The sequence below is a fragment of the Sorex fumeus genome, unplaced genomic scaffold, assembly GCF_029834395.1.
Source record: "Sorex fumeus unplaced genomic scaffold, SorFum_2.1 ptg000122l, whole genome shotgun sequence".
In the NCBI taxonomy this organism is placed as follows: domain Eukaryota; kingdom Metazoa; phylum Chordata; class Mammalia; order Eulipotyphla; family Soricidae; genus Sorex; species Sorex fumeus.
The window spans coordinates 11,413,050-11,437,087 of NW_026606179.1; the positions used below are offsets into that span (position 1 = coordinate 11,413,050).

The 24,038-nt window shown below is 53.9% G+C and overlaps 2 protein-coding genes across 2 annotated transcripts in view; one reads left to right on the top strand and one right to left on the bottom strand.

Moving 5' to 3' along the window:
- TRPM4 (transient receptor potential cation channel subfamily M member 4) overlaps positions 1 to 18,918 on the bottom strand; it is a 33,441-nt gene extending 14,523 nt beyond the window's left edge. The window contains exons 1-14 of the mRNA XM_056135968.1: positions 18,803 to 18,918; positions 18,479 to 18,546; positions 11,080 to 11,254; positions 10,639 to 10,819; positions 10,349 to 10,512; positions 9,971 to 10,154; positions 6,715 to 6,776; positions 6,369 to 6,560; positions 6,001 to 6,100; positions 4,368 to 4,480; positions 3,340 to 3,681; positions 3,092 to 3,229; positions 373 to 502; positions 135 to 280 (exon numbers count right to left, since the gene is read on the bottom strand). Coding sequence (XP_055991943.1) covers positions 135 to 280; positions 373 to 502; positions 3,092 to 3,229; positions 3,340 to 3,681; positions 4,368 to 4,480; positions 6,001 to 6,100; positions 6,369 to 6,560; positions 6,715 to 6,776; positions 9,971 to 10,154; positions 10,349 to 10,512; positions 10,639 to 10,819; positions 11,080 to 11,254; positions 18,479 to 18,546; positions 18,803 to 18,826 — 2,019 coding nt within the window. The 5' untranslated portion in view covers positions 18,827 to 18,918. The remainder of the gene's footprint in view (positions 1 to 134; positions 281 to 372; positions 503 to 3,091; positions 3,230 to 3,339; positions 3,682 to 4,367; positions 4,481 to 6,000; positions 6,101 to 6,368; positions 6,561 to 6,714; positions 6,777 to 9,970; positions 10,155 to 10,348; positions 10,513 to 10,638; positions 10,820 to 11,079; positions 11,255 to 18,478; positions 18,547 to 18,802) is intronic.
- Positions 18,919 to 20,796: 1,878 nt separating this feature from the next.
- Positions 20,797 to 24,038, top strand: HRC (histidine rich calcium binding protein). Its single transcript, XM_056135958.1, has 6 exons — positions 20,797 to 22,594; positions 22,667 to 22,737; positions 23,137 to 23,205; positions 23,375 to 23,429; positions 23,752 to 23,788; positions 23,920 to 24,038. Exons 1-6 carry the CDS (start codon positions 20,941 to 20,943, stop codon positions 23,954 to 23,956), a joined length of 1,923 nt encoding a protein of 640 aa, XP_055991933.1. The 5' UTR covers positions 20,797 to 20,940; the 3' UTR covers positions 23,957 to 24,038.

Genomic DNA, 24,038 nt, shown 5'->3' on the forward strand with positions numbered 1-24,038 from the left:
CCTTACTGAGAGAAGCAGGGGCTCAAAGCAGGGATGCTTCTCAAGACCCAAAACCCTTGCCAACACACACACACTAGCCAGGGCTGGTTCTCCAGGGTCCCCAGGGCTCAACCCGGGGTTCTTCCAATGCTCACCTGGACCCCATCCTGGGCAAAGAAGGCCCGGGAGTCAGCCTGCATGGCCAGCTGGAGGCAAGTGGCGTTGCCCCAGAGTGGGCAGCGGCGCAGAAGGAGGCGGGCGGCCCGGGCCTCACTGCTACGATAGCACTCACCGAAGAGATCTAGGGGCAAGGCAGGACATGAGCGGAGGCCAGTGACACGGGAGAGACGGGATATCATACCCTTTGCCCCCGGGGACCCAGGCCCCACGCACCCACACCCAGCCCTTCAAACTTGACTGCCAGGTCCTTCCTGCGCGCTGCCTCCTCAGCCTCGGCCTCCAGGCGCGCCAGTACTCGCAGCAGCAAGCAGGCCCCGAGAGCTGAGGCCACGGCATTAGAGCCCTGGAGGGGGAGAGACTGGAGTGAGGCTCAGACCAGGGCCCAGGGTGGGGTTCCCAGGAAAGGGGGGACAGGAAGGGGAAGGCCCGGATCAGGTGAAGGGATGGAGCCAGTCAGAGGTGAACCAGGGTGATAAGCAGCTGAAGGTGCAGTTAGGTGGGGGGAGAATCTAAGAGGCACTGGACACCTGGTGCCAACGAGGGGCCGTGAGAGGGCTCAGGGAACAGAGTTAGACCCAGAGCTGCGGTTAGAACAACAGCAAGAGTGACAGATCAGGAGCGAGGCAGATGTCACCTAATCAGGCGGAGAGTGGAGAAGCCCCAACTCCATCCTGCAGAAAAGCCTAAGGAAGTTGGCAAAAGCTGGCAGAATGGAGGCTTGCAGAGCTCTGGAATTTACTACCAAACAACGCTGCCTGGAGAAAGAAAGGGCAAAGTTGGAGCAAAGGGAGCATGGAGAGTTGCTAAGAAATCTCTGGCCATCGCCAAAGGTTCAACCCCCAGTCCTGGGATGGTGGGGCAGCTGGCTGGTGGGACCGGCCCTCAACTCCCCAGAGGAATAGCTCCTGGCTTCAGCAGGGACAGATGTGCCTTCCAAGTAGGTGAAAGCATTTCTAGAACAGGAAGGAACCAACAGAGGCAAAGAATAACAGTTACAGAAAACAAGGACTCTGCTAGGCAATTAGATCAGGAATTATTTGGGTGGTGCATGGGCATATGGAAAAAGATGGGTGTGAGGGGTGGGAACAGGGAAGCCAAGCAAAAGTGCTAGTTTGGGGTTTTGGTTTTGGGGCCACATCCGGTGATGCTCAGGGCTTACTCCTGGCTCTGCACTCAGGAATCACATCTGGCGGTGCTCAGGGACTCTCCCAGGGTTCTGGGGATCAGACCCAGGTTGGCAATGTGAAGGCAAGACCCTCCCCTCTATTACTATCACCCCATTCCTGGAGCCCTAACTTCAAGGCTAATGTTCAAACCTAACTTCCAACAGAGTCAAAGCCAAATGGATCGTGAGAAAAAATCTCATCCAGTTACAAGAAAAATCTCACCCAAGAAAATTCACTCTGTAGGCTCTTGACCTTTGATAAACCCACAGGGGCATTGGCAGGGGTGGGGGGGAGAAGAGTGGGCCCACACTGTCTTAACTCTCCATCTCTCCAGACCATCCTCTACTTCTGAGAGTAAATGCTCACTCTACTAGTTCATGCTCAGCATGAAGTCCTTTTAGGAAAGATAGAATCAGCACTAGGACCAAGAGAGAGTACTGGGGTGAGGCATTTGCCATCCACGCTGCCAACCCGGATTCAATCCCCAGCACCACATAGGGTGCCCAAACCCCATAGGAGTGATCCCTGAGCACAGAGCCAGTAGTCAGCGCTGAACACAAGATGGTGTGCCCCCCAAAAGAAAACAAAAGGATAAAAGACTGATGCGAAGCCCATCTAAACAGTGAGAGTTTGGGGTTCTTCCTCCCCTATCCCAAACATTTCAGGAAATCTCTTTGAAGTCACTAGCTGATGGCTAAATAAACAATACAAATCGCGGCCACACACAATTGTGGATACCAGCCAGACAGCCTGGTGGAAGCTAAGCTGGTTTCTAGAATGGCTATCACAGAATATTCAAGGTGTCCAGGTTTCAGTTCCAAATTCAGAAGTTTGCCCAAACCTTCCAAAGCTGTATATTTACTAGAGATGCGATTAACTGGCTCAAAACAAAGCCTGGACAAAGAACTACACAGGAATCCAGGAGAATGAGATCTCACACACAGAGAAAGTGAAGAAAGAGAAATCCTGGACCTGGGGACGGGACAGTCACCCAAATGAAAAATGTCCTCAAAGGGGCTGGGATATTGCTCAGAGTGTGTGCAACTCGAAAGATCAAGAGGTCCTTGGTTCAAGTCCTGGCAGAAGAGACAGTGAGAAAGAGATGTACCAGTGGGGTCTCAGAGTGGTTAGAAGCCATTCAACCTTTATGTGTTTGGTCTTATTGTTTTTGTTTGGGGGCCTCACCCTGCCATGCTCAGGGCTTACTCCTGACTCCATGTTCAGGAATCACTCCTGCTGGTGCTTGGGGGACTATGTGGGGTGTCGGGGATTGAACCAGGTCAGCCACGTGCAAGGAAGGTGCCCTGCTTGCTGTGCTCTCATCTGACCAAAGAATGATTGTATTTTGTCAGAGATCTGCCGTTTGTCAGAGATCTGCCGTTAAGGGACAGGTGGGTTACCCGAGTGCATAACATGACAGAAAGGCTGCAGCCGCGGTTGGAGTCCCTTCGGGAAGGTAGGATGGGTCAGGAGTCGGGGTGACCAGAGGGTTCAGAGTTACTTTCCTTTGGGTTTTGTTTACTTTTCTTTGGGGGCCACACCCAACAGTGCTCAGAGGTTACTCCTGGCTCTGCACTCAGGACTCACTCCCGGCAGTACTTGGGGAACTATGTGGGGTGTCAGGAATCAAACCCGGGTCTGCTGCGTGCAAGGCTAGCGCCTTACCCGCCGGACTATGTCTCTGAAGGATCCATTCCTTTGGAGGCTGGTGGACAATAAGGAGGCGATGCAGGCGGGAGTAGATCAGACCTAAAGTCAGCACTCACCATCTCCCAGAAGTACACGGCCATCTGAGCCCTGTTCAGTAGCAGAGCCCAGAGGAGCAGGTCACTCCAGGGTGCCTGCCCGAGCACAGCGTCCAACCCGAGTTCCAGCGGAGCAGTGTTGGAGAGCAGCAGGCAGGTCTGTGGGCGGGAGGCATGGTGAGAGTTGGCCCGGCCCAACACTGGCCCGGCCCTGTGTGACCACGCCCAGGACACGCCCCTCCGCGCGAGGACACGCCCCAAGTCCTCACACTCTCCCTGCAGCCGTGGTCCAGGTGGGGATCCGCGGCGTCAGCCACGCGGTATTTGGGCGCACAAGTCTCCCCCAGCAGCAGCCGCAGCAACTGCCCCACGTCTGGGGGTTGAGGCTCCACTGACGGTTTAACAACTTGGGTTTTGTTGCCCGCGCTGTGGGACACCTGGTCCAGGAGACTGCGGATGAGTGAGTTAGGGGGCGCCGCACTGTAGAGCTGGGCCAGGCGCGCTTTGGTCAGGAAATGGCCTAGGCTGAGTCCATGCGAGATGAGCAAGCGCACGAAGTCCGGTCGGTCGTTGAGCAGGGCGTCCATGAGGGAGGCCTCCAGATGGAAGGACTGGATGGGGCGGTGGCAGGATGCATGGTGGGGAGAGAAGAGAGACAGGTTAAGGACAAGAGATGGGGGGTGATGGATAGATAGATGGGAGATGAAAGGGTGGATGGATGGTTAGGGAGGGAGGGCTAGGTGAGGGACAGAGGGAAGGGTAGAAGGGCATGGAGGGATGAGTGGAGGGGTGGGTGGATGAGTAGGAGGGAATGGGCTGGGGTGCTGAATGGATGAATGGGGGATGAAGGAGTGAATGGATGAATGGAATGGCAGAATGGGATGGATTGCGTGGGTGGGTGGGTGGATTTATAGATGGATGAATGGATGGATGATGGATGGATTTATAGATGGATGGGTGAAGGAGTGGATAGAGGGATGAAAGATGAAGGATGAATGCATGGATTTATAGATGTTTGGAGGGAAGGAAGAATGGATAGATGGATGGGGTGGAGTGAATGGATGGGAGATAGAGGATAGGATAGGTGGGGATGGCAGGAGGGGATTCAGGGATGGATCCATGAATGGATGGGAATGGATGAGGAAAGAGAACACAGGATGCAGTGGACAGATGGACTGTCAGTTAAGGCATAACTGCCAAGGCCATAATGAAAGACAGGACCAGATGCTGAGGTCAGGGCAGGAAGAGAGTGTGTCTCCTTGCCAGGAGCCCCAGCTCCTAGGCCCCAGGCCCTTACCCGCCACTGGATGTCACCCCGAAAGAGTTCACTCTGAGCAATGTCCACGCGATTCCAGGCCACAGCCAGACGCAGCTCATCCAGGTAAGCTGTAGCCTCAGAGGTACCGCAAGCTGCAGGGGAGTGGAGGGAGAGTTAGAATCAGGGGAGGGTGGAGACATGATCTGTTTTGCTTGCATTTGGATGCCTGACAGTAAACCTTGTACCAGCCAGAGGAGGGGGATCAGGAGAAGCATCTGGAAGTTGGGTTTTTTTTTTTAATTTTTTGAGAGGGGGGTTGGGTCATATCCAGCAATACTCGGGGCTTACTCCTGATTCTGTGCTCAGGAGTCACTTATGTCAGTATTTGGAGGATTCTTCATGGATCAAAGCAGAGTCAGCAAAGCCGGCACCATCCCTTCATGCACTCCGGAGTCCACTTTTCTTTTGGTCTCCACATCCTCTACATCTGGCACCAAAGTGCAAAAGGGACTTTTGCCTTTTTTTTTTTTGCCTCCTTTTAAGCATCCCTAGAATGGAACTCACAGAAGTAGGGAGTACCCAGCGGGCACAGGGTCTCTGGGGAAAGCAGCGTAGTGTCCCCTTGTCAGATCCCTACCAATCAGGAGTGCTTTCAGAAACTGCACAGAACATCTGTAGCCTCACTTTCTTATCTGCAAGATGGGAATCATGAGGGACTGACAACCTGGTGCCCAACAGTAGCGGAAGGAGTGGCTGGAGATCAAGGACAGGAGATGAGGCACTTGCCCTCAATATAACCCCAGATCCAACCCCAGTGCTTCATTGTCATTTCAGCACTGCTGGGAGCAGCCCCTGCACAGAGCAGGAGTAACCCACTACCACTTCAGCAACACTGCCTACAAGAGACACAGTCAAAATCCAGAAGTAGGGTCAGAGTGACAGTACAGCAAGGAGGGTGTTTGCTTTGCATACGGCTGACGCAGGTTCGATCCTGGCATCCCATATGGACCCCCAGCACTTCCAGGAGTAACTCCTGAGTGCAGAGCTGGAAGTAATCTCAGAGCATTGCCAAGTGTGCCCCCCACCAAAAAAAAATTCTAGAAGCAAGGGCCAAGAGTGCTAGTAGAGCGGGGAAGGTACTTCTTTTGCATGTAGCTGACCTGGGTTCAGTCGCTGGTACCTCATAGAGTCCCTAAGCCCATCAGGAGAAAGTTCTGAGCATTACTGGATGTGGCCCAAAACAATACCACAAAAATTGTTAATAAAAGGTAAAGGTAAAAGGTAAAGGCCCTCCCGTTGATCGTCGATTTGCTCGAGCGGGCCCAGTAACGTCTCCATTGGAGACTTTGTTGTTACTGTGTTTGGCATATCGAATACTCTCGGTAGCTTGCCGGGCTCTCCAAGAGGGGCAAATTTAAAAGACTTGAAAGAATGAATTCACTGCCAGCCTCGGAAAGACTTCAAAATTGAGGTGAAATATGGGTCAGAGTGATGGCACAGTGGGGATGGCCTTTGCCATGTGGCCAACCTAGATTTGATCCCAGGTACCCCATTTGGCTCTTGGAGCCAGAAATAAACTATGAGCACCATCAGGTGTGGCCCCCAAACCAAAACAAACAAAAAGAAACATTGAGCTGGGATAGGAGGAGAATTTGAGGGTCCAATTTCTTACCCTTCACAAGGGCCTTTAAGACAATGGTCTCAAATTCTTCAGGGCCATCCTCAGACGAATAGACGGTCAGCAGCTCCTTCCGGGTCATGATCCTTTCCACCTAGAGAGTATGATGCTCAGGAGTGCAGCTTGTTCCTGACCCTGTCAGAGCTAGGAGACCACACCCTACCCTGCAACTCCATAACATAGGTATCTGTCTGGGTGCTCAGCGCCCTCCCCTCAGAAGCTGGGTGCCCTGAACCAGCCTCCTGGGCACTGTGAAACCTCTTCCCGCCACTCCAGGCCTCCGTGTCCCCCACACCATGTCCCCTGCTCCTTCCCATCGCAGGATGCAGAGTTGGGATCTCCCCTTGCCCCCAGCGTCGTACCTGAGCCAGAAGGACTTCAGGGTCCCCTTTGGGGAAAAAACGTTTAATCCGATCACGGACATCGCTGTGTCTGCCACCTCCGCCTCCCGGAGCCAGGGTGTCTTCCAGGATCTCAGCCAGGCAGTCAGCAGCGCCCCCAGATCCGGCCACCAGGAGGCAGGGGAGCTGGGCCTGGGTGGCGTCCTCTACTCGCTACCAGAGAAAGAAGGGCTCAGGCCGGGAAGGAGAGCATGCACCCACCACAGTCCAGATGGCCCAGATCCCTCCTCCCCCCCAAGACTCAGAACCCCGAGTCTGCCCCCCTTCCATCCCTCCCCACTCGGACAAAGGTCTGGAGACCCCATACCTTCAGCATCTTCTCATCGCCATCGATCAGGAGCAGGAGGACAGGGATGTCAATTCCAGTCCCTGGGACAAGAAAAGTCACAGGCTCGACCCCTCATTCGAGCCTTTGCCTGGACTACCTTTCCCAGAGGCCCCCGGGGCAGGCAGTGACTCTTTCCCATCTTGCTGGGAACCGCCTGGTTTGGAGCACGGGAATGTTGATTCCCAGGGAAGAAGGTGACCAGGGATGGATTCCCGGATTCCTGAGTGGAGCAGATGCTGGTGGAGTGAGTCAAACTTATCAGTGATTAGCTACTCCGAAGCCAGGAGCCGGGGAAAGTCCAAATAGCAACTTGGACCAACAGCCATGTCATAAAACAGACTATATATACTTCCCCCATTAAACTGGAATCCTGGTTGGAGTGATAGTACATCCGGTAAGGCGTTTGCTCTGCACGAGGCTGACCCAGGTTCAAGCTCCAGCATCCCATATGGCCCCCACGCCTGCCAGGACTAAACCCTGAGTATTGCTGGGTGTGGCCCCAAAAAAAATTAAAAAGAAAAAAAAAGCACCTGAAATTTTAAAAAGCACAAAAATTGAGATTAAGGGCCGAAGCGATTGCATAGCGAATAAGGCATTTTCCTTGTACACAGCCAACCCAGGTTCAATCCCTAGCATCCCAATGGTCTCTCCCCATCCCCCGCCCAGCACCACAAGGAGTGATTCCTGAGTGCAGAGTGAGGGTCGCAGGGTGTGGCCCCAAAACCAAACATAAAATAAATTGCTATCACAATCACATTGTCACACTGTATACACATCCATGAGTTTGGAGCTAATGCATTCGTTTAAGAAAAATAATAAAATGAAAATGAAAAATAATAAAATAAAAATAATAAAATGAAAAAAGCCTAAAGAATCAAAGTTATTTATTTCAAGAAAACATGATTTATTGCCTCTGAACATCAGAAAGACTTCACTCTAAATAAACAAATATTCACAAGAATATTTGGTAAAGGGTGCCAGAGCGATTAACGGGTAGGGCATTTGCCTTGCATGCGGCTAACCCGGGTTCAATCCCCGGCATCCCATATGGTCCCCCAGCACTGCCAGGAGTAATTCCTGAGTGCAGAGCCAGGAGGAACCCCTGAGTATCACCGGGTGTGACCCAAAAAGAAAAGAAAAGAATATTTGGTAAGAAAATTGAGATAAAAAATATATATAGAAGTCAAAAACTTCCTTAAACTCACAATAATACGTTTCTTACTCCTAGTGTTTTTGTGAAAAAAAAAATGTAGACCACACCCAGCTGTGCTCAGGGGTTACTCCTGCCTATGCTTGGGAGACTATATGTGATGCTGGGGACTGAACCCAGGTCAGCCTTGTAAGCACCCTGCCCACTATACTACCATTCTGGCCTGCTTATTCATGTTTTGATCAAACATCTAAGATACCTGGAAATTAATTCATCCAGAAAAATACATGAGGGACAGAAGACATAATATAGCAGGCAGGGCACGTGGCTTACATGCAGTCCACCTGATTTCTATCCCCACTACTACACATAGCCCCCTAACGAGTGATCCCTGAGCACTGAGCCAGGAATAAGTCCTGAACACCACTGGGAGTGGTGCAAAAGACAAAGAGCAAAAACGTGGGGCGTGGGGACTCGAAAAATGCTCCGTGGGCCAGAGTCCATGTTTTGCCTGCAAAGGGCTGGGTTTAAGCCCATCTTGCCGGGTCCCCTGAGCATCAGGAGTGACCCCTGAGTATAGATTCAGGACTAGCTACTGAGCACTTTGCATGGTCCCAAAATAAATAAATCCAGGGGCTGGATCGATAGCACAGGGGGCAGGGCATTTGCCTTGCATGCAGCCGACCCGAGTTCGATTCCAAGCATCCCATATGGTCCCCTGAGCACCGCCAGGGGTAATTCCTGAGTGCAGACCCAGGAGTAACCCTTGTGCATCGCCGGCTGTGACCCAAAAAGCAAAAAATAAATTAATAAATAAAAATAAATAAATTCAAAACCAAAAACCCAAACCTCTCCAAGACCTCTTTTTTCAAACTGTACTGCATTCATACATAGCTTTCTAACAAACTGACATAATATTAAGTCTCCTACTTATTTGTTTTTCCACTTATTTGTTGAAATTAACCAAACCATTGACACAATACAACTTTTTTTTTTCTTTTTGGGTCACACCCAGCAATGCTCAGGGGTTACTCCTGGCTCTGCACTCAGGAATTATTCCTGGTGGTGCTCAGGGAACCATATGGGATGCTGGGAATCAAACCCAGGTCGGCTGCATGCCAGGCAAATGCCTTACCCACTCCAGCCCCGACACAATACAACTTTAAACTGTAGTAAAAAATTAAATTTTAAATAAGGTAAAGGTAAGGTAAAGGCCCTCCCGTTGATCGTCGATTTGCTCGAGCGGGCCCAGTAATGTCTCCATTGGAGACTCTGTTGTTACTGTGTTTGGCATATCGAATACGTCACGGGGAGCTTGCCAGGCTCTGCCGTGCGGGCGAGATACTCTCGGTAGCTTGCCGGGCTCTCCGAGAGGGGCGGAGGAATCGAACTCGGGTCGGCCATGTTGGCCGCTTGTAAGGCAAACGCCCTACCCGCTGTGCTATCGCTCCTTGCAACTAATTTAGGAGCTGTTTGGAAGTGCTTTCACTTTTATTTTTCTTTAATGTAACGAAACAATTTTTTTAAATTTGTCTTTGGGCCAGAACCAGCAGAGTTCAAGGACCTCACAGTGCTGGGGTGAATGCAGTGCTCCAGGGCTCCCTAATACAGAACCTGCAGTACAGCCCTGTAGGCCACTGCCCAGCCCAAAAACAAAATAATTTAAAAAGTGAGGACTGGAGCAATAGCACAGCGGGTAGGGCATTTGCCTTGCACGCAGCCGACCCAGGTGTTATTCCCAGTATCCCGTATGGTCCCCCAAGCACTTCCAGGAGTAATTTCTGAGTGCAGAGCCAGGAGTAACTCCTGTGCAACGCTGGGTGTGACCCAAAAAGAAAAATAAAAAGTGAGTGCTAGGTATGTAGCTCAGTGGCAGCATACATACACACATGCCTTGCAGGTGCAAAGCTATGGTTCAAATCTCAAGTAAAATTAAATGGGCTGGAGAGATGGGACGGGGTCCTGCCTGGGATTCTGCACAGGGCTGAGTCTGGGGGCACCTATAGATGCTGAGATATTTGGAACTGGGGAGTGAGGGGAATAGATTTTGGATCAGAGGGGTCTCCTCCTAGCTGGGTCACTCACCCCGAACCCCTGTCCTCTGCTGTGCCACGAAGGACTCAAAACTCAGTCGGAAGCCGGTCTCGCCCCCCATGTGGCCATGGGTGCCGTCATCCACCAGGAGGAAGGCCGAGTAGTTGTAGTCCAGGTGGAACTGCTGCCCATCCTCGGGGTCCCCACGCCACCGGTACCTCGCAGGGAAGGAACCCTAAAGGACAAGGGCCCAGACCCTGGCGCTTTCACTCAGACCTCCAGTGTCCAGCCCAGCCTCCTCCCTCATCCCAGGAGTCCCCACCACAGTCTCTTTCCTCAGACTAGGAGATCCCACCCTCAGACCCAGGATTCCCCAGCGAGCCCCCCGCCCCAGGAGTCCTGGCCCATTCCCGGCTCTTAAGGTCTCACCTTGGTGTTGATAAGGGTGTCTCTGTTCCGAACCACTCCCCAAGGGGCCACTCCCATGGCCACGACCTTGGCGCCCCCAGTGCTGGCCATCTGGTGGTCCCGCACGGCCACGCCCACATGGCGGCCGATGCCGGTGTGCAGACCCCCGGTGACGACCCAGGCCCCTGGAGGGACACAGGGCGTGGTCAGAGTCAGGAGGGAGGGACAGACACAGGCAAAACAGAAGCGTCAAGAGCGGGCTCAGTGCTCCAGAGAAGGGCAGGCAGGTGCCCACCCAAGCCCCTGGTCACCTGTGCTCTGGGCGGCCCGCACCAGCCCGCGACGCAGCAGGTCCTGAAGCCAGGTCTGGAGCGTGGGGCCCCCTGACCCCCCCAGCACGGAAACCACCAGGTTTGGGGCCCGGAAGCCCCATGAGCGCGTCACCAGATTGTAAACTGTGGCTGGATCCGTGCGGTCAGAGAGCCGGAGGAACTGTGGACACACAGGAGACACGGGGACAGGGACAGGGCAGGGGGGGACACAGACCAGAGAGAAAAGAGCAGAGACCAGAGAGACGGGAGCAGAGACCAGAGGGATGAGGCAGAGACCAGAGAGACGGGGGCAGAGACAGACGAAGACAGAGACAGGGAGGGACACAGTGCAGAGCGAGCATTGGGTGAGGGATGGGGGGCGGGCATTGAGCAATGCAGGCACAGGCTGGGGCCCCGCCGCCCACCCTGCCCGCCGCTCACATTGCTGGGCTTGCGGCTGGCGCCCATGAAGTCCACCTCCCCGTAGGCATCGGTGGGCTTCTCGGTGGTGTGCACGGCGCTGTCCCACACGGTCACCACGGCTGCTCCGAACGCATCCTCCACTGCCACGGCCAGGTGGTCACCCCGGGGGCATCCACACTGGCACAAGGTCCCTCTGGACAGGAGAGGAGAAGCATGACCCCCAGGGACGTGGCCCACCTCGTGTGTGAGCGCCACAGGGGGCACTCATGTGCCCTGCTGGTCCCCAGGGAATTCGGTGTCCATCCCCTTCCCACTGGAAGGAATGGCTTGAGCAGCCCCTAAGCCTGCAATGGGGAGGCTCAAGCCTACCCTCCCCATGTCTGGGGGTGCAGACACATGCGGTTTGCATTGAAGAGGAAACTTGAAAGTGTTTCTGAGCAGGAGCATGCTTGAAGCTGGGACAGCTGTGTGACTTCAGAAAAGTGGCTTCATCTCTCTGAGTCTGCGTCCTCCTGGACTCACAAGCCCATCATAACTCAGCTGACTGAGTCACCAGAGAAACTGGGCAAGGCTTCCTAAAAGGAGGGGTGCATACCAGGACCTCAGGAGAAAAGGCTCACAGGGCTTTAAATAACTCAGAATAACACAGTGCTGGAGTCATTCTCCTTTCAGTCCCAGGTATGGTCAAAGAGACACTCAGTGCGGTGCTGGAATATCTGTAATTCTTTCATGCCGAACCCTTCATAACACTCTTTTAAAAAACATGTTCGTTGTGGGTCTGGAACGATAGCACAGCGGGTACGGCATTTACCTTGCACGTGGCCGACCCGGGTTCGATTCCCAGCATCCCATATGGTCCCCTGAGCACTGCCAGGAGTAACCCCTGTGCATCACCAGTTGTGACCCAAAAAGCAAAAAAAAAAAGGTCGTTGGAGCGATAGCACAGTGGGTAGGGCACTGACCTGGCACAGAGTCGACAGGTTCAAACTCCAGGATCTCATAGGGACTCCAGGATCTCATAGGGAACCTGGAACCCTCCAGGAATAATCCCTGAGCACTGCCAGGAGTTGCTCTCAATGACTGGAGTTGTTTGGGGCCCCTGTTTGTTGGGGATCATGGAACCCAGACCTGGAGCACATCTGTTTCAACTCTTTTCAACACCAGCAGCAGCTTCTGGCTCCCTCCCAAGAAGGGCTGGAGTCATAGCACAGTGGAGGAGGTGTTTGCCTTGTACACGCCTGACCCAAGTTCGATCCCCAGCTTCCCATATGGTCCCTCAGGCAGAGTGAGGAGTAATTTCTGAGTGCAGAGCCAGGAGTAACTCCTGAGCATCGCTGGGTGCGAGTCCTTCCTCCCCCCATAAAAAAAAAAAAAAAAAAAAAAACAGAAAAAAAGGCACTGTTGTTTGTTTTTCCTAGTGTTTGCCTTGTTTGGTTTGGTTTGGTGGACACAGCAGGGGTGCTAAGGGCTGACTCCTGGTTCTGTGCTCAGGAATCAAGAGCCACTCCTGGCAGGACTCAGGGAATACTGTGTGATATTGGGTTACCTCTATGCAAGGCAAATGTGTTACCCCTAGACTATCTGATCCTGTATTTGTCTTTGAGGGCTGCTTTCTTGTGGCAAATAGTGACCAGCTAGTCCCTATTCTTTTCTGTTTGTTTTTTTTGGGGGGACCCATACCCAGTGATGCTCAGGGGTTACTCTTAGCTCTGTGCTCAGGAATTACTCCTGATGGTGCTCAGGGATGCCAGGATCAAATCCACATCAGCTGTGTGCAAGGCAAGCGCTTTTCCCACTGTACCATTGCTCTGGCCCCCAGATAGACTTATTTTCTGCCTAAATAAAGATCAAACATCCCTTGCAGTCTCAATGCCATATGCAGTGAGTCGCAAAGATCCCAGCATCTCATAGAGATAGAAAAAGCATTTCTTGGAGAAAGGATCTAACCCTCTGCAGTGCCTTAGTCCAGAACGATTTCAGGGAGCAGGAGAGGTGAAAGTTTCTGCAACTGAGTTAGGTACAAAATAAGAAGCCACTTGGGGGCTGGAGCGAGAGCACAGCGGGTAGGGCATTTGCCTTGCATGCGCCCGATCGGGGTTCGATTTCCAGCATCCCATATGGTCCCCTGAGCACTGCCAGGAGTAATTCCTGAGTGAGGAGCCAGGAGTAACCCCTGTGCTTCACCAAGTGTGACCCAAAAAGCAAAAAAAAAAAAAAGAAGCCACTTGATGGAAAGGCTCTGGCTGGAGCTGAGAAAACAAGGCGCCACCACAGGGTCTGTGCGTGTGTGAAGTCCTAGATTTGATCCCAGTACTGCCTACCTGCCCCTACCTGAATCCTGGCTCTGCTTGGGGTCTTGGTGGCCTCCAATATTGCCTGTGTAGCCTTACAACAATGACAAAGTAGTGTCCCTTTGACTCCCCAAAAACAAAACCAAAAAAATGATGAAATAAAGAGCGTGGGGCGATAGCCCAAAGGCCCAGAACACAAAGATCCCCTGAGCACCACCCGGAGGGAGTCCCAGGCATTGAGCCAGAAGTAGCCCCCAAATACCACTGGGGGGTGTCCCCCATAAAAAGAACAGGAAAGAAAAAAATGGACGTTGATCCTCAAATCGGGTAAACAGACTAGCCTGATCCCTGGCAGGCACCTGAAGTAAGGTTCAAACCTCTCCTTTCCAAGTCTACCTCCAGAGCCCTGGTGTGCCTCAGTTTACCCGGTTCATCTTTTCTTGGCCTCTTTCCCATCTCTGGATGCCTCTCTTTCCCTTCCATTCACTTCCCTCTAGACCTCCCTGGCAAAACTTTTTGAATTATTCTAGAACCTGTGCTATCCAGTACAGAAGCACCTAGTTATATAGGTGCCTTGTTCTAGTCAAACACATTACAATGAGGGGCTGGAGCAATAGCACAATGGGTAGGGCGTTTGCCTTGCACGCCGCCAACCCAGGTTCGATTCCTAGCATCCTATGAGCACCGCCAGGAGTAATTCCTGAGTGCATGAGCCAGTAGTAACCTCTGTGCATCACTGGGTGTGACCCAAAAAGCAAGCAAACAAACAAACAAACAACACATTACGATGAAACACAAATCAAAAATCAGCTCCTGGGGCTGGCACCATAGTACAGCAGGGAGGAGGACACTTGCCTGGCACGCGGCCCACCCAGGTTCCATCCCTCAGTACCACATAGGGTGCCCAGAGCCCTCTAGGAGTGACCCCTGAGCACAGCTGGGTCACTGTCACTGTCATCCTGTTGTTCATTGATTGCCTCGAGCAGGCCCCAGTAACATCTCCTTCATCCTAGCCCAGAGATTTTAAAAAGTGCCACATTCGAGGCTTTTTCAGGGTCAGGAGGATGAGACCCATCATTGTTACTGGTTTTTGGCATATTGAATATGCCACAGGGAGTTTGCCAGACTCTGCCGTGTGGGCAGGATACTTCTGGTAGCCTGCCAGGTTCTCCAGAGTAAGAACTAGATAATAAGATGTTGCGCAGCCGCAAATGCGGCCGTGCACTTCCGGGAGCAAGGTTTTATAGTCTCTGGATCTTGGCCATTGATGGGATTACACAGCGCCGCTGGGGCAGTTGATGGGTGTAACGCCTACATACTGGAAGATGGGAGATCTGGGTAGAGGAGGCCCCAGTCCCAATCCGAGCAGGCTTGGAGATCTATGCCACGGGTCCCACACACCTGGGTTCCTCTTCCAGCTCCTTCATGCGTGAGGCTCAGCTGGGTATGGCCCAAAAACCAAAATATAAATTAAAATAAAATGTCAGTTCCTCAGAGTGCTCAGTGACCACCTGTGGCAGCATGTTGGTTGCAGATATGGAATATTCTGGTGAGCAGTGACTAGAAATATCTCCATCCCCCACTCACCATGGCCCCCAAAACTGAAATTCCTAATCAAAGCAGCCATTTTCTGCACACGCCCACACACAATGCACTCTATTCAAGGCTCACCTGACTGTAAGTGGCACCGGTCACAGGGTGAGGCTCCGATTCTAGAAACTGTCCTTGGCTCAATTCTAGAAACTGCCCTTGGCTCAGCACACCTGCCCTGGCCTCCCTCCGGCCCAGCTACCTGATCGCTGCCTAAGTGCAATGACCCAGAAGGAGGACCCACAGGGTCCCAAACTCAATGCACCAGGCAGGAAACTAAAGGAAAAGACACTTTAGTGGGGGGATTTGGTAATTTCTTAAGTCTGTTCTGACCTGATGTGTCTGTGTCTTTCTGAAGCATTCATAAATGGCTTTAAAAATGTTTTTTTGGGGGGTTGGAGTGATAGCACAGCAAATAGGGCGTTTGCCCTGCACGTGGCCGACCCAGGTTCAATTCCCAGCATTCCATATGGTTTCCTGAGCACTGCCAGGCATAATTCCTGAGTGCAGAGCCAGGAGTAACCCCTGTGCATTACCGGGTGTGACCCAAAAAAGTGATCTTCGGGGGCCTGAGCAATAATACAGCAGGGAGGGCGTTCGCCTTGCACATGGGCAACCCAGGCTGGATCCCTGGCATTCCATATGGTCCCCCAAGCAGCACCAGATTTAATTTCTGAGTGCTGAGCCAGAAGTAACCCTGAGTACCACTGAGTGTAGCCAAAAATAACACTGTAGCACTGTCTTCCCATTGTCCATCAATTTGCTCGAGCAGGCACCAGTAACATCTCCACTGTGAGATTTGGTACTGTTTTTGGCATATCTAATACGCCACAGGGAGCTTGCGGGAGGGATACTCTTGGTAGCTTATTGGGCTCTCCGAGAGGGATGGAGCAATCGAACCCGGGTCGGCCATGTGCAAGGCAAACACCCTAGCCACTCTGCTATCGCTCCAGCCCCACCTCTAAAGTAGACGCTTTACTCTTCTTAGGCCCTGTGCTTTGCAATAGTTCTAGCATTGTCATAGTGTCCCTTCTCTGTCCATCTACCATCCTTCCCTCTTCTTTTTTCTCTCTCTTTTTTTTTTTTTTGGTGTTTGGGCCACATTTGGCATTATAAGTTAGTGGCATGCTCGGGGCATGGTTAGGAAGACCAGGTAAAAATGGCATGGGGTGTGTGTCTGTGTATGTGTGTGCATGTGCGTATATGTGGGTGTGGGTATGTGTGCAAACAATTGACATTATAAGCTAGAATGGGGCATGGTTAGAAAGACCAGGTAAATTGGCATAGTGTGTGTGTGTGTGTGTGTGTGTGTGTGTGTGTGTGTGTGTGTGTTATTTCAGATAGGCTGGTGGGACTGGCCCTTTGAGAGGGAGGGGACTGTAGCAAGGAAGGGAGGTGGCCTTGACTTGTAAGTGGGTCCAAGCCCCCAGGTGTTGCAGGCCAGCTCTGAGGCCAATGGGGCTGCTGTAGAGGTGGGGCTGGGGAGAGGAGGGTGCAAGCTAGTTAGCATGTGACTTGGAAGAGGTATCTAGGGGGCTGGAGCAATAGTAAGGTGACTAGGATGCTCGTCATGCATGCAGCCAGTTGACCTGGGTTCGCACCCAACATAGTCCCCTAAGGCTTGAGCCAAAAATAAGTAAGAAAAATAAATAAATGAAATAAAAAATTATTTAAGTGTGGGGGGAAAAAAGAAAATCCAAACAGAAAAACTCTTCCATGCAAGGGGCCAGGGAGAGGCTAAGTGGTTAGTGCAAAGACCAAATTTAACCCCAACACCCCTTGGCCTTCCAGCCCAGCCAAGTGTAGCCCTGGAATACCCAGGCACCCCCCCGCCAGATCATCACCATGTATTGAACCGCTTGGCCCTGTTGGCTGAATATCACCAAGAGTGGTCCTGGGGCTCCTAAACATCACACAATTTTCAAGAATTGCTGCATTTGGGGTCAATTCGAACCTGTACCTGCTTGCTGCAGGAAAAATTTCTCCCTATTTTGGCGGTAGGGAGGGTTGCGGGGGGCATGCAATGGCCACATCTGCAGTGCTCAGGGCTTACTACTATCTCTGTACTCAGGCCATTCCTGGTAGGGAAACACATGCAGTGTCAGGGATCAAATCAGGGTTAGACACATACAAGGTAAATGCTTCCCCTACTACCTCTAGGTCCCAATTCCTCACCCTTCTCTCTCACATCTGCCTTCAGCTGTCACTTCCAGACCCTTCCTCCTCCAGAACTCAAAGGTCATGCAGTATCCCAGTTAGCTCCCAAGCATCCCTCCCCCTTTCCCCTTCCACTGTCCTTGTCAACTCCCAGCTCTGTGATAATGATTCCCATAAGGAAGAAAGTCTGGAGGGGCTGGGAAAGGGGCTAAGGGTGCAGTGCAGGCCTGAGACCCTGAATTTATCCCACATGAATTCCTAGCACTGTTGGGTGTGGTCCCCACAGCAATAAACACTCCCCAAAGAAGTTTTAAGTGCTGCTGAGATAGCACAGTGGGTAGGGCACTTGCTTTGCAAGTGGCCAGCCAGGGTTCAATCCCCAGCATCCCCTACGGTGCCCCAAGCCCTGCCAGGAGTGATCTCCAAGCACAGAGCCAGGAGTAAGCCCTGAGCATCGCTGGGTGTGACCTAAAACCAAAATTAAAAAGTTTTGAAGTGTTGAGCACTCACCCCAACAAATGTTTATTTACAAAGGTTGATTTACATACCATTGCTGGCACATACTAACTCTGGAGGTACCCTTCTCCCCAAAAGAGAAAAAGGTGTCTGGAAGTCAGAGCCCTCTGGAAAGAGCAGCCCTGAGGCTGGAAGCTGCCCAAGGTGGTACCCCACTATCTGGCTCCCAGACAGTGACCAGCGCCTGCCTTTGGGCAGGAGCTGCAGAAAAATCTCCAGGTCCTGCTTGGTCACACATTAACTTGTTTAATTACAGGAACAGAAAACTGGCTCAAAGGGCTGGGCACAGGTGTTGCACGCAATATCCAGGGGGGCTTGACCCCCTGTAACCACAGGATCGGCCCCAAGCATATAGCTGGGAGTCTGAGCAGACAGGTTTTCAGAAACAAAGGAATAATCAAACAATTCTCAGGGTCACCCCAGGAGGCAGAATGATTTGCCCTTAGCCACACAGCCAAGTTCCAGGTGAACCTCAGCCCCGGGTGTGGCCTGGCACCTCCCAAATGCGTTCCCCCCCCCTTCAAGGTGGCGGTTTCTCGGATGAATGAGGCACAACCTGAACGGGAAATGGGGAGACAAAGACACTCGGGGTGCGGCACGCACAGAACCGAGCCTGTCAACACTGATCCTGGGAAGGCAGCGGGGAGATGGGGCGCTGGAATGCTCCGCAAAGACCCTCACGGCGCGGCAGCTGCCACCCCCCAGCCCCTGCGCGCCCCCGGAACGCCCTTGGGCGATCCTGCGGTGGGGGCGGAGCGGCGCGGGTCGGGGGCGGGTCGGGGGGCGGGGCCTGGGCGGGCGGGGCGGGGCGGGGCCGGCGGCCGCGGACTCGGGGTCGGTTCGCGGGTGGGTGCTGGGCTCACCGCGAATCGCTGGGGTCCACGATGAATGTCGTGCATGTCTTCTTCTTGAAGATCTTGGGGATCCAGCTCTGGGGACGGGAACAGGGTCGGGGGTCAGTTCCGTCACTGAGGAGCGCCTCGCCCTACCCCGGGACCCCGTTCTCAGGACCCCGCCCTCTTCCACATGCTCCAACAGCCCCGATCTCCTGCGGATGCCCAAGGACCCAGGATTCAGGCCGGCCCCACCAGCCCCTCGGTCCTCAGAGTCCGGATCTGGCGTCCAGCCGAGCGCTCTCTGCGAAGTGAGACCCGCCCGCTCCCTGCACCCAGAGCCGCGCGGCTCACCTGCTCCTTCTCCGCGCCCACCATGCTGGCGCGGCCTCCGCACCCCGATTCCCTCCAGCACCCGGTTCACGGCCGCCAGGGACAAACCGGATCCGCCACTTCCAGCCCAGTCTGGGGCGGGGCAAGTTCTTGGGGGGCGGGGGCGGGGAGACTTGAGACTCATAGCAGGAGGCGGGTCCTAGGACCGGGACAGGCCAAGCCTCAGAGAGGGACTGAGACCCAGAGAGAGGAGGGACAGAGACTCAGATAGAAAGACAGAGACCCAAAGAGGGAGGGAGAGATACACAGAGAGAGGGGGACAGAGTCCCAGAGAGAAGGAGCAGGGAAAATCAGAGTTGAGAGAGGAGTCAGAGAATCTGGGGGCGGGGGTGGGGTGCGCAGCGAGGGCCACAAACACTTAAGTTGAGGGTGGAGAGATGGGCACCTGTGAGATCACTCAAAGGGCTGGAGTGGAGGCTGGCATGTTTTTGATCCCCACCACCCCGGTACCCTTGGCTCCCTCAAGCACCAACCTTCAAGCCTACACACTGGACCAAAACTGCAGGATTTTGGGGCCCTACCAGGCTGTGCTCAGGATCTATTCTGTCTCTGCATTCAGGAATCACTCCTGGAGGGCTCAGGGGACTATATGTGGTGCTAGGACTCGGACCCGGGTTGACCATGGGCAAAGCAAGCACACTACCCATTGTACTATCTCTTTGGCCCCCTATATATTTTAAGGACTTTGAGTCACACTCGGCAGTGCTCAGCAACTACCCCCAGCTCTGTGCTAAGGGGCCATGTGGTGTGGGGAATGAAACTGGGGTCAGTTGCCCTCAAGTGCCTATCTCTGCTGGACTATGTCTCCAGCCCACCCCAAATATTTTTAAATCAAATCTAAATGAATTAACTAAGCCTCAGCCAATCTGAACTTCGTCCCTAACACAACACAGAATCCCCAGAGCACTGCCAGGAGTCATCCCTGAGCACCACTGGGTATGGCCAATGGCAAAAACTCAAAAGGAAAAAAGAGAAGGCAAGGAGGCCAGAGAGCAGGACAAAGGGGCACGCTGATCTGAGACAAAGACACGGGACACCGGGAGAATGCACCAGGGAGGAGGACAGAGACAGGAAGTGGCACATGGAGACTGAGCAATAACACAACGGGGAGGGCTTTTGCCTGGCATGCGGCCAAACCGAGTTCAATCCCCAGCATCCCACAGTGTCCCCCCAGCACTTTCAGGAGTGATTTCTTGAGTGCAGAGCCAGGAGTAACCCCTGAGCATCACTGGGTGTTACCCAAAAAGCCAAAAAAAAAGAAAAAAGAAAAAGGAAAAGAAAAGAAAGTGGCATATTGGGGACCCAGAGTGACCGCCACGGGGACACTGACACCCACATGCAGGTCACATGTCTCCTGCGCACACTTTGGAACAGGGACAGGGAAAGGAACAGCTGCACTCTGTGGAACCTGAGCTCCAGTACCCCTCCCCACCCCCCGCTTTATTTATAGCCCTGGCTGGCCTGTTCCTTGCACCCAGATCTGAATCCCAGGGACAGGTCACTGGGGGCATGCTGGGAGCAGCTCCCCACAGCCCTCTCCAGGGACCCCACTATCTCTGCCAAGTCCCCACTGCAGCTTTATCGGATCTTACTCCTGCCCCCTTCTTCCACGACGGCCAGCTCTTCCCTCGGCAGCGTCCCTCTTGGCCCCGCCACATATCCCCCAACACACTCAGCTTGCCCCACTGAAAGTCTAGTTCTTGTCTGAGCAGCTGTCTGTGAAGACATAAATTTCCATGAGCCAATGTCAAGTGCCTTGACATGGTCCCGTGGCCCAGGGGAGACCCTGCAGGCACCCCTGCCCTCAGAGGGAGGGAGGGGCCTGGCCACCCCAGAATAGCTCAAGCTGGACTAAATTTAGCTCCGAGAGGGGAGGGGTGAGGCCCTATTGGCTGGGAAGTGGGGAGGGAGGGCCTGATAGGGAGGTCAGGGGGCTCCTGAAGGCCTCAGAGGGGTGTCCAGGCTGGTCCACGGAGGCCAGAGGAAAGCGGGGACAGGACCTGCAGTGAAGGCCCAGGAGGCAAGAAAAAAGAGCAAAGGCGCAAGGACTCCAAGCTTCGTTCCCAGATCATCAAGGCAGACAGAATCCGTTCGTCCCCATGGGCCACCAGGCGCCATGGTCACACACTTGTCTCCTCTGGACAGCTGTGGCCATCCTGCTCCTCCCCCCAGCCATGACCCAGCAGCTGAGGGGGCCTGGCCCGAGCCCCAGCCCCTGGAACCATAATGCGGGGCTACCGGGGCCCTCCGAGGACACATCAGCCGAACTGGGCCACCCGAGTCACGGAGGTGAGAAGGAAGGGCCCCCCCGGGTGAGTGGACGTCACGTCCTGAGCTATGGGGAAGAGGACAGAGACGTCTCCCAGGAGTATAGTGACCGGCTCCAAGGTATAAACAGCGAGGAGGGGACTCAGCAGGAAGGTGGAGATTTGGTGGGACACGGGCTCCGTGGCCACCACCACCGGGAGGAGGAGGAGGAGGAAGAGGAGGAGGAGGAGGTTGTGTCCAGTGAGCATCACCATTACAGCACCAGGCACGCACACCGAAGCCATGGGGAGGAAGATGAACATGAGAAAGGTGGAGATGCCTCCAGCGAGTATGGACTCCAGGTCCGCGGACACCGAAGCCACAAAGATGAGGATGAAGATGATGGCGATAATGACGAGGCCTCCAGCGAATATGGACTCCAGGTCCATGGACACAGAGGCCACAAAAATGAGGATGAAGATGATGACGATAATGATGCCTCCAATGAATATGGACTCCAGGTCCATGGACACCGAGGCCACAAAGATGAGGATGAAGATGATGATGATAATGATGCCTCCAATGAGTATGGACTCCAGGTCCACGGACACCGAGGCCACAAAGATGAGGATGAAGATGATGATGATGATGATGCCTCCAGTGAGTATGGACTCCAGATTCACAGACACCGAGGCCACCGGGAGGAAGAGGATGAAGATATGTCAGAGGAACACCATCCTCATGCCCCCAGCCATGGACATCAAGGTCACAGAGATGAGGAAGATGAGGATGAGGATGTGTCCACTGAGCAGTGGCACCCAGTTCACAGACATCCCCAAGGTCAGGAGGAAGATGAGGAGGAGGAGGGGCTCTCAGTCAGGTTCAGCCACCCTGTTGCAAGCCACCAGCCCCAAGGCCACGAGAGCCCTGAGCATGAGGTGTTCCCAGGTGAGCATAAGGAAGTAGTTTCTGGGCACCAGCATCAAAGAGTGGCTGAGGAAGACGATGGGGACCTCTCTGGAATGCCCAGTCAACAGGCTCCCAGTTCCAGAGATGAAGGAACAGGTGACAAAGCATCCATCAAGGAGGAGATGAGCCCCCGGTCACAGAGACATGCAGAGGGTGAGGAGATCAGTCACTGGAAGGCTAGAGAGTCAACAGAGGAAGAAGACAAGAAGGGAGAAGAAGAGGAAGAAGAGGAGGAAGACTCACAGCAGAGGGAAGAATCCCACCAGGACCGCCCAGAGCAAGAGGATGAGGAAGATGAGGACGATGGAGGCCACGGTGTCAGCTTGAGCCAGGAGGAAGAGGAGGAGGAAGAGCTGGGGGAGAGGAAGCAAGAGAGGGCAGAGGTTGTGGCCCCCCTTAGCTCTTCCCATCAGGAGGAGGAAGATGAAGAGGGGCTAGAGGAAGACCAGTTCCCATTCACTATCATCCCCAACCCACTAAGTGCTCGGGAGGTGGCTGGAGAGAGTGCCAGTGAGGAGGACGATGGTGAAGACACAGGTAAGTGGACCTGCAGGCTGGAGAGGGCTGAGTCCAGCCAGCTTGGTCACCGCTGCCCTTCTGTCCCCACAGATTCACAGGATGCCCAGGATTATGGGAACTACCAGCCAGGGTCCCTGTGTGGCTATTGCTCCTTCTGCAATGTACGTAACATGGGAGCCCCCCAACTCAGCTGTGCCTGGAATTCGCCCTGGGGTTCCTGGGAAGCCTCAGGAGTTCCCTGAATAAAGGAAGGGCAGAAGCACGATCTGAGAAAGACACTTCTGGGGCCACATGGGGGGTACACAGGAGGTTGAGACAATGCTGCAGACAAGTGATGGAGTCTGAGGTGTTTGGAAGGAAATGGATAGACAGTGGGGTGAGTTGGGGGAGGGTAACAGCAGGGTCAAGACCAAAGCAGAGTAAGGGAGAGAGAACTACAAGGAATCTCTCAGAAATGGGTTTGGGGGCTGAGGAGTTGGGGAAATGTCCAAGGACAAAGAGGATGGATGGGCTGGGGGGGAGGTCTGCATTTCATCTGACCAAGCCCCTCTGGTCCCCAGCGATGCACAGAATGTGAGAACTGCCACTGCGACGAGGAGAACATGGGTGAGCACTGCGACCAGTGCCAGGTGAGGCCCCCCCACACACACACCTTCGACTGCATCAAGGCCCCAGGGACCCCAAGATGGCACAAGACCATCCGCGTGCCACAGCCCCTAGACTAGCCCTGCTTTCAGGGAGCTGCCGTGTCCCCGCCCCCATCTTGACCCCGTCCTATCGCCCCCTCTTGCCTTCCAGCACTGCCAATTTTGCTATCTCTGCCCGCTGGTCTGTGAAACCGTCTGCACTCCAGGTGAGCAAGAGCTGCGCCCCGCAAACCCTACTAAGGGCCGGGGATTAGCAAGGCGAACCCCGAGGGGCGGGGCCAATTAGGAAAGGCTTGAGGGGCGGGGCCTTAAAGGGGCGGAGCCGAAGCTGCTGCTGCGGCGGCGAAAATGGGCGGAGAACTGAAGGGAGAACCTGGAACCGCGCGTGGCCCCAGTAAGGGTGAGTTCCTGGAGTGCGGGGACCCGGAGAAGCAAGAGAAATTCTCGTTTGGAAACTCAGAAAAAGTGTTTTTTTCTCCCCCCATTTCGCCCAAAGGGATACCCCCTCAAGTCTCTTCTCTCCCACAGGAAGCTACGTCGATTATTTCTCCTCGTCCCTGTACCAGTAAGTGTGTGGGGGGGGTGCTGGCTTCGGGGTCCCGTCCCGTTTGGAGTGTCCCCTCCCCACCGCCCGGCAACTGGAGGAGCCCGAGTGTGCGCTTGGGAAACCCCTAACCTCCTCTTCCTGCTCCCCAGGGCTGTGGCGGATATGCTGGAACCCCGGGAACCCTGAGCCGGCTGCGCATCCGCAGCGCACGTCCCTTCCCACGGACCCTATTTATTTTTCGGAATAAACGAGCTCCCCGGAAGCGTTA

Excerpts from the sequence above, each read along its gene's own strand:
- HRC (XM_056135958.1), top strand. The coding sequence starts at position 20,941 with ATGGGCCACCAGGCGCCATGGTCACACACTTGTCTCCTCTGGACAGCT. Across the intron at positions 22,595-22,666 it reads GGACGATGGTGAAGACACAG|ATTCACAGGATGCCCAGGAT; the intron begins GTAAGTGGACCT and ends CTGTCCCCACAG. Across the intron at positions 23,789-23,919 it reads TTCTCCTCGTCCCTGTACCA|GGCTGTGGCGGATATGCTGG; the intron begins GTAAGTGTGTGG and ends CCTGCTCCCCAG.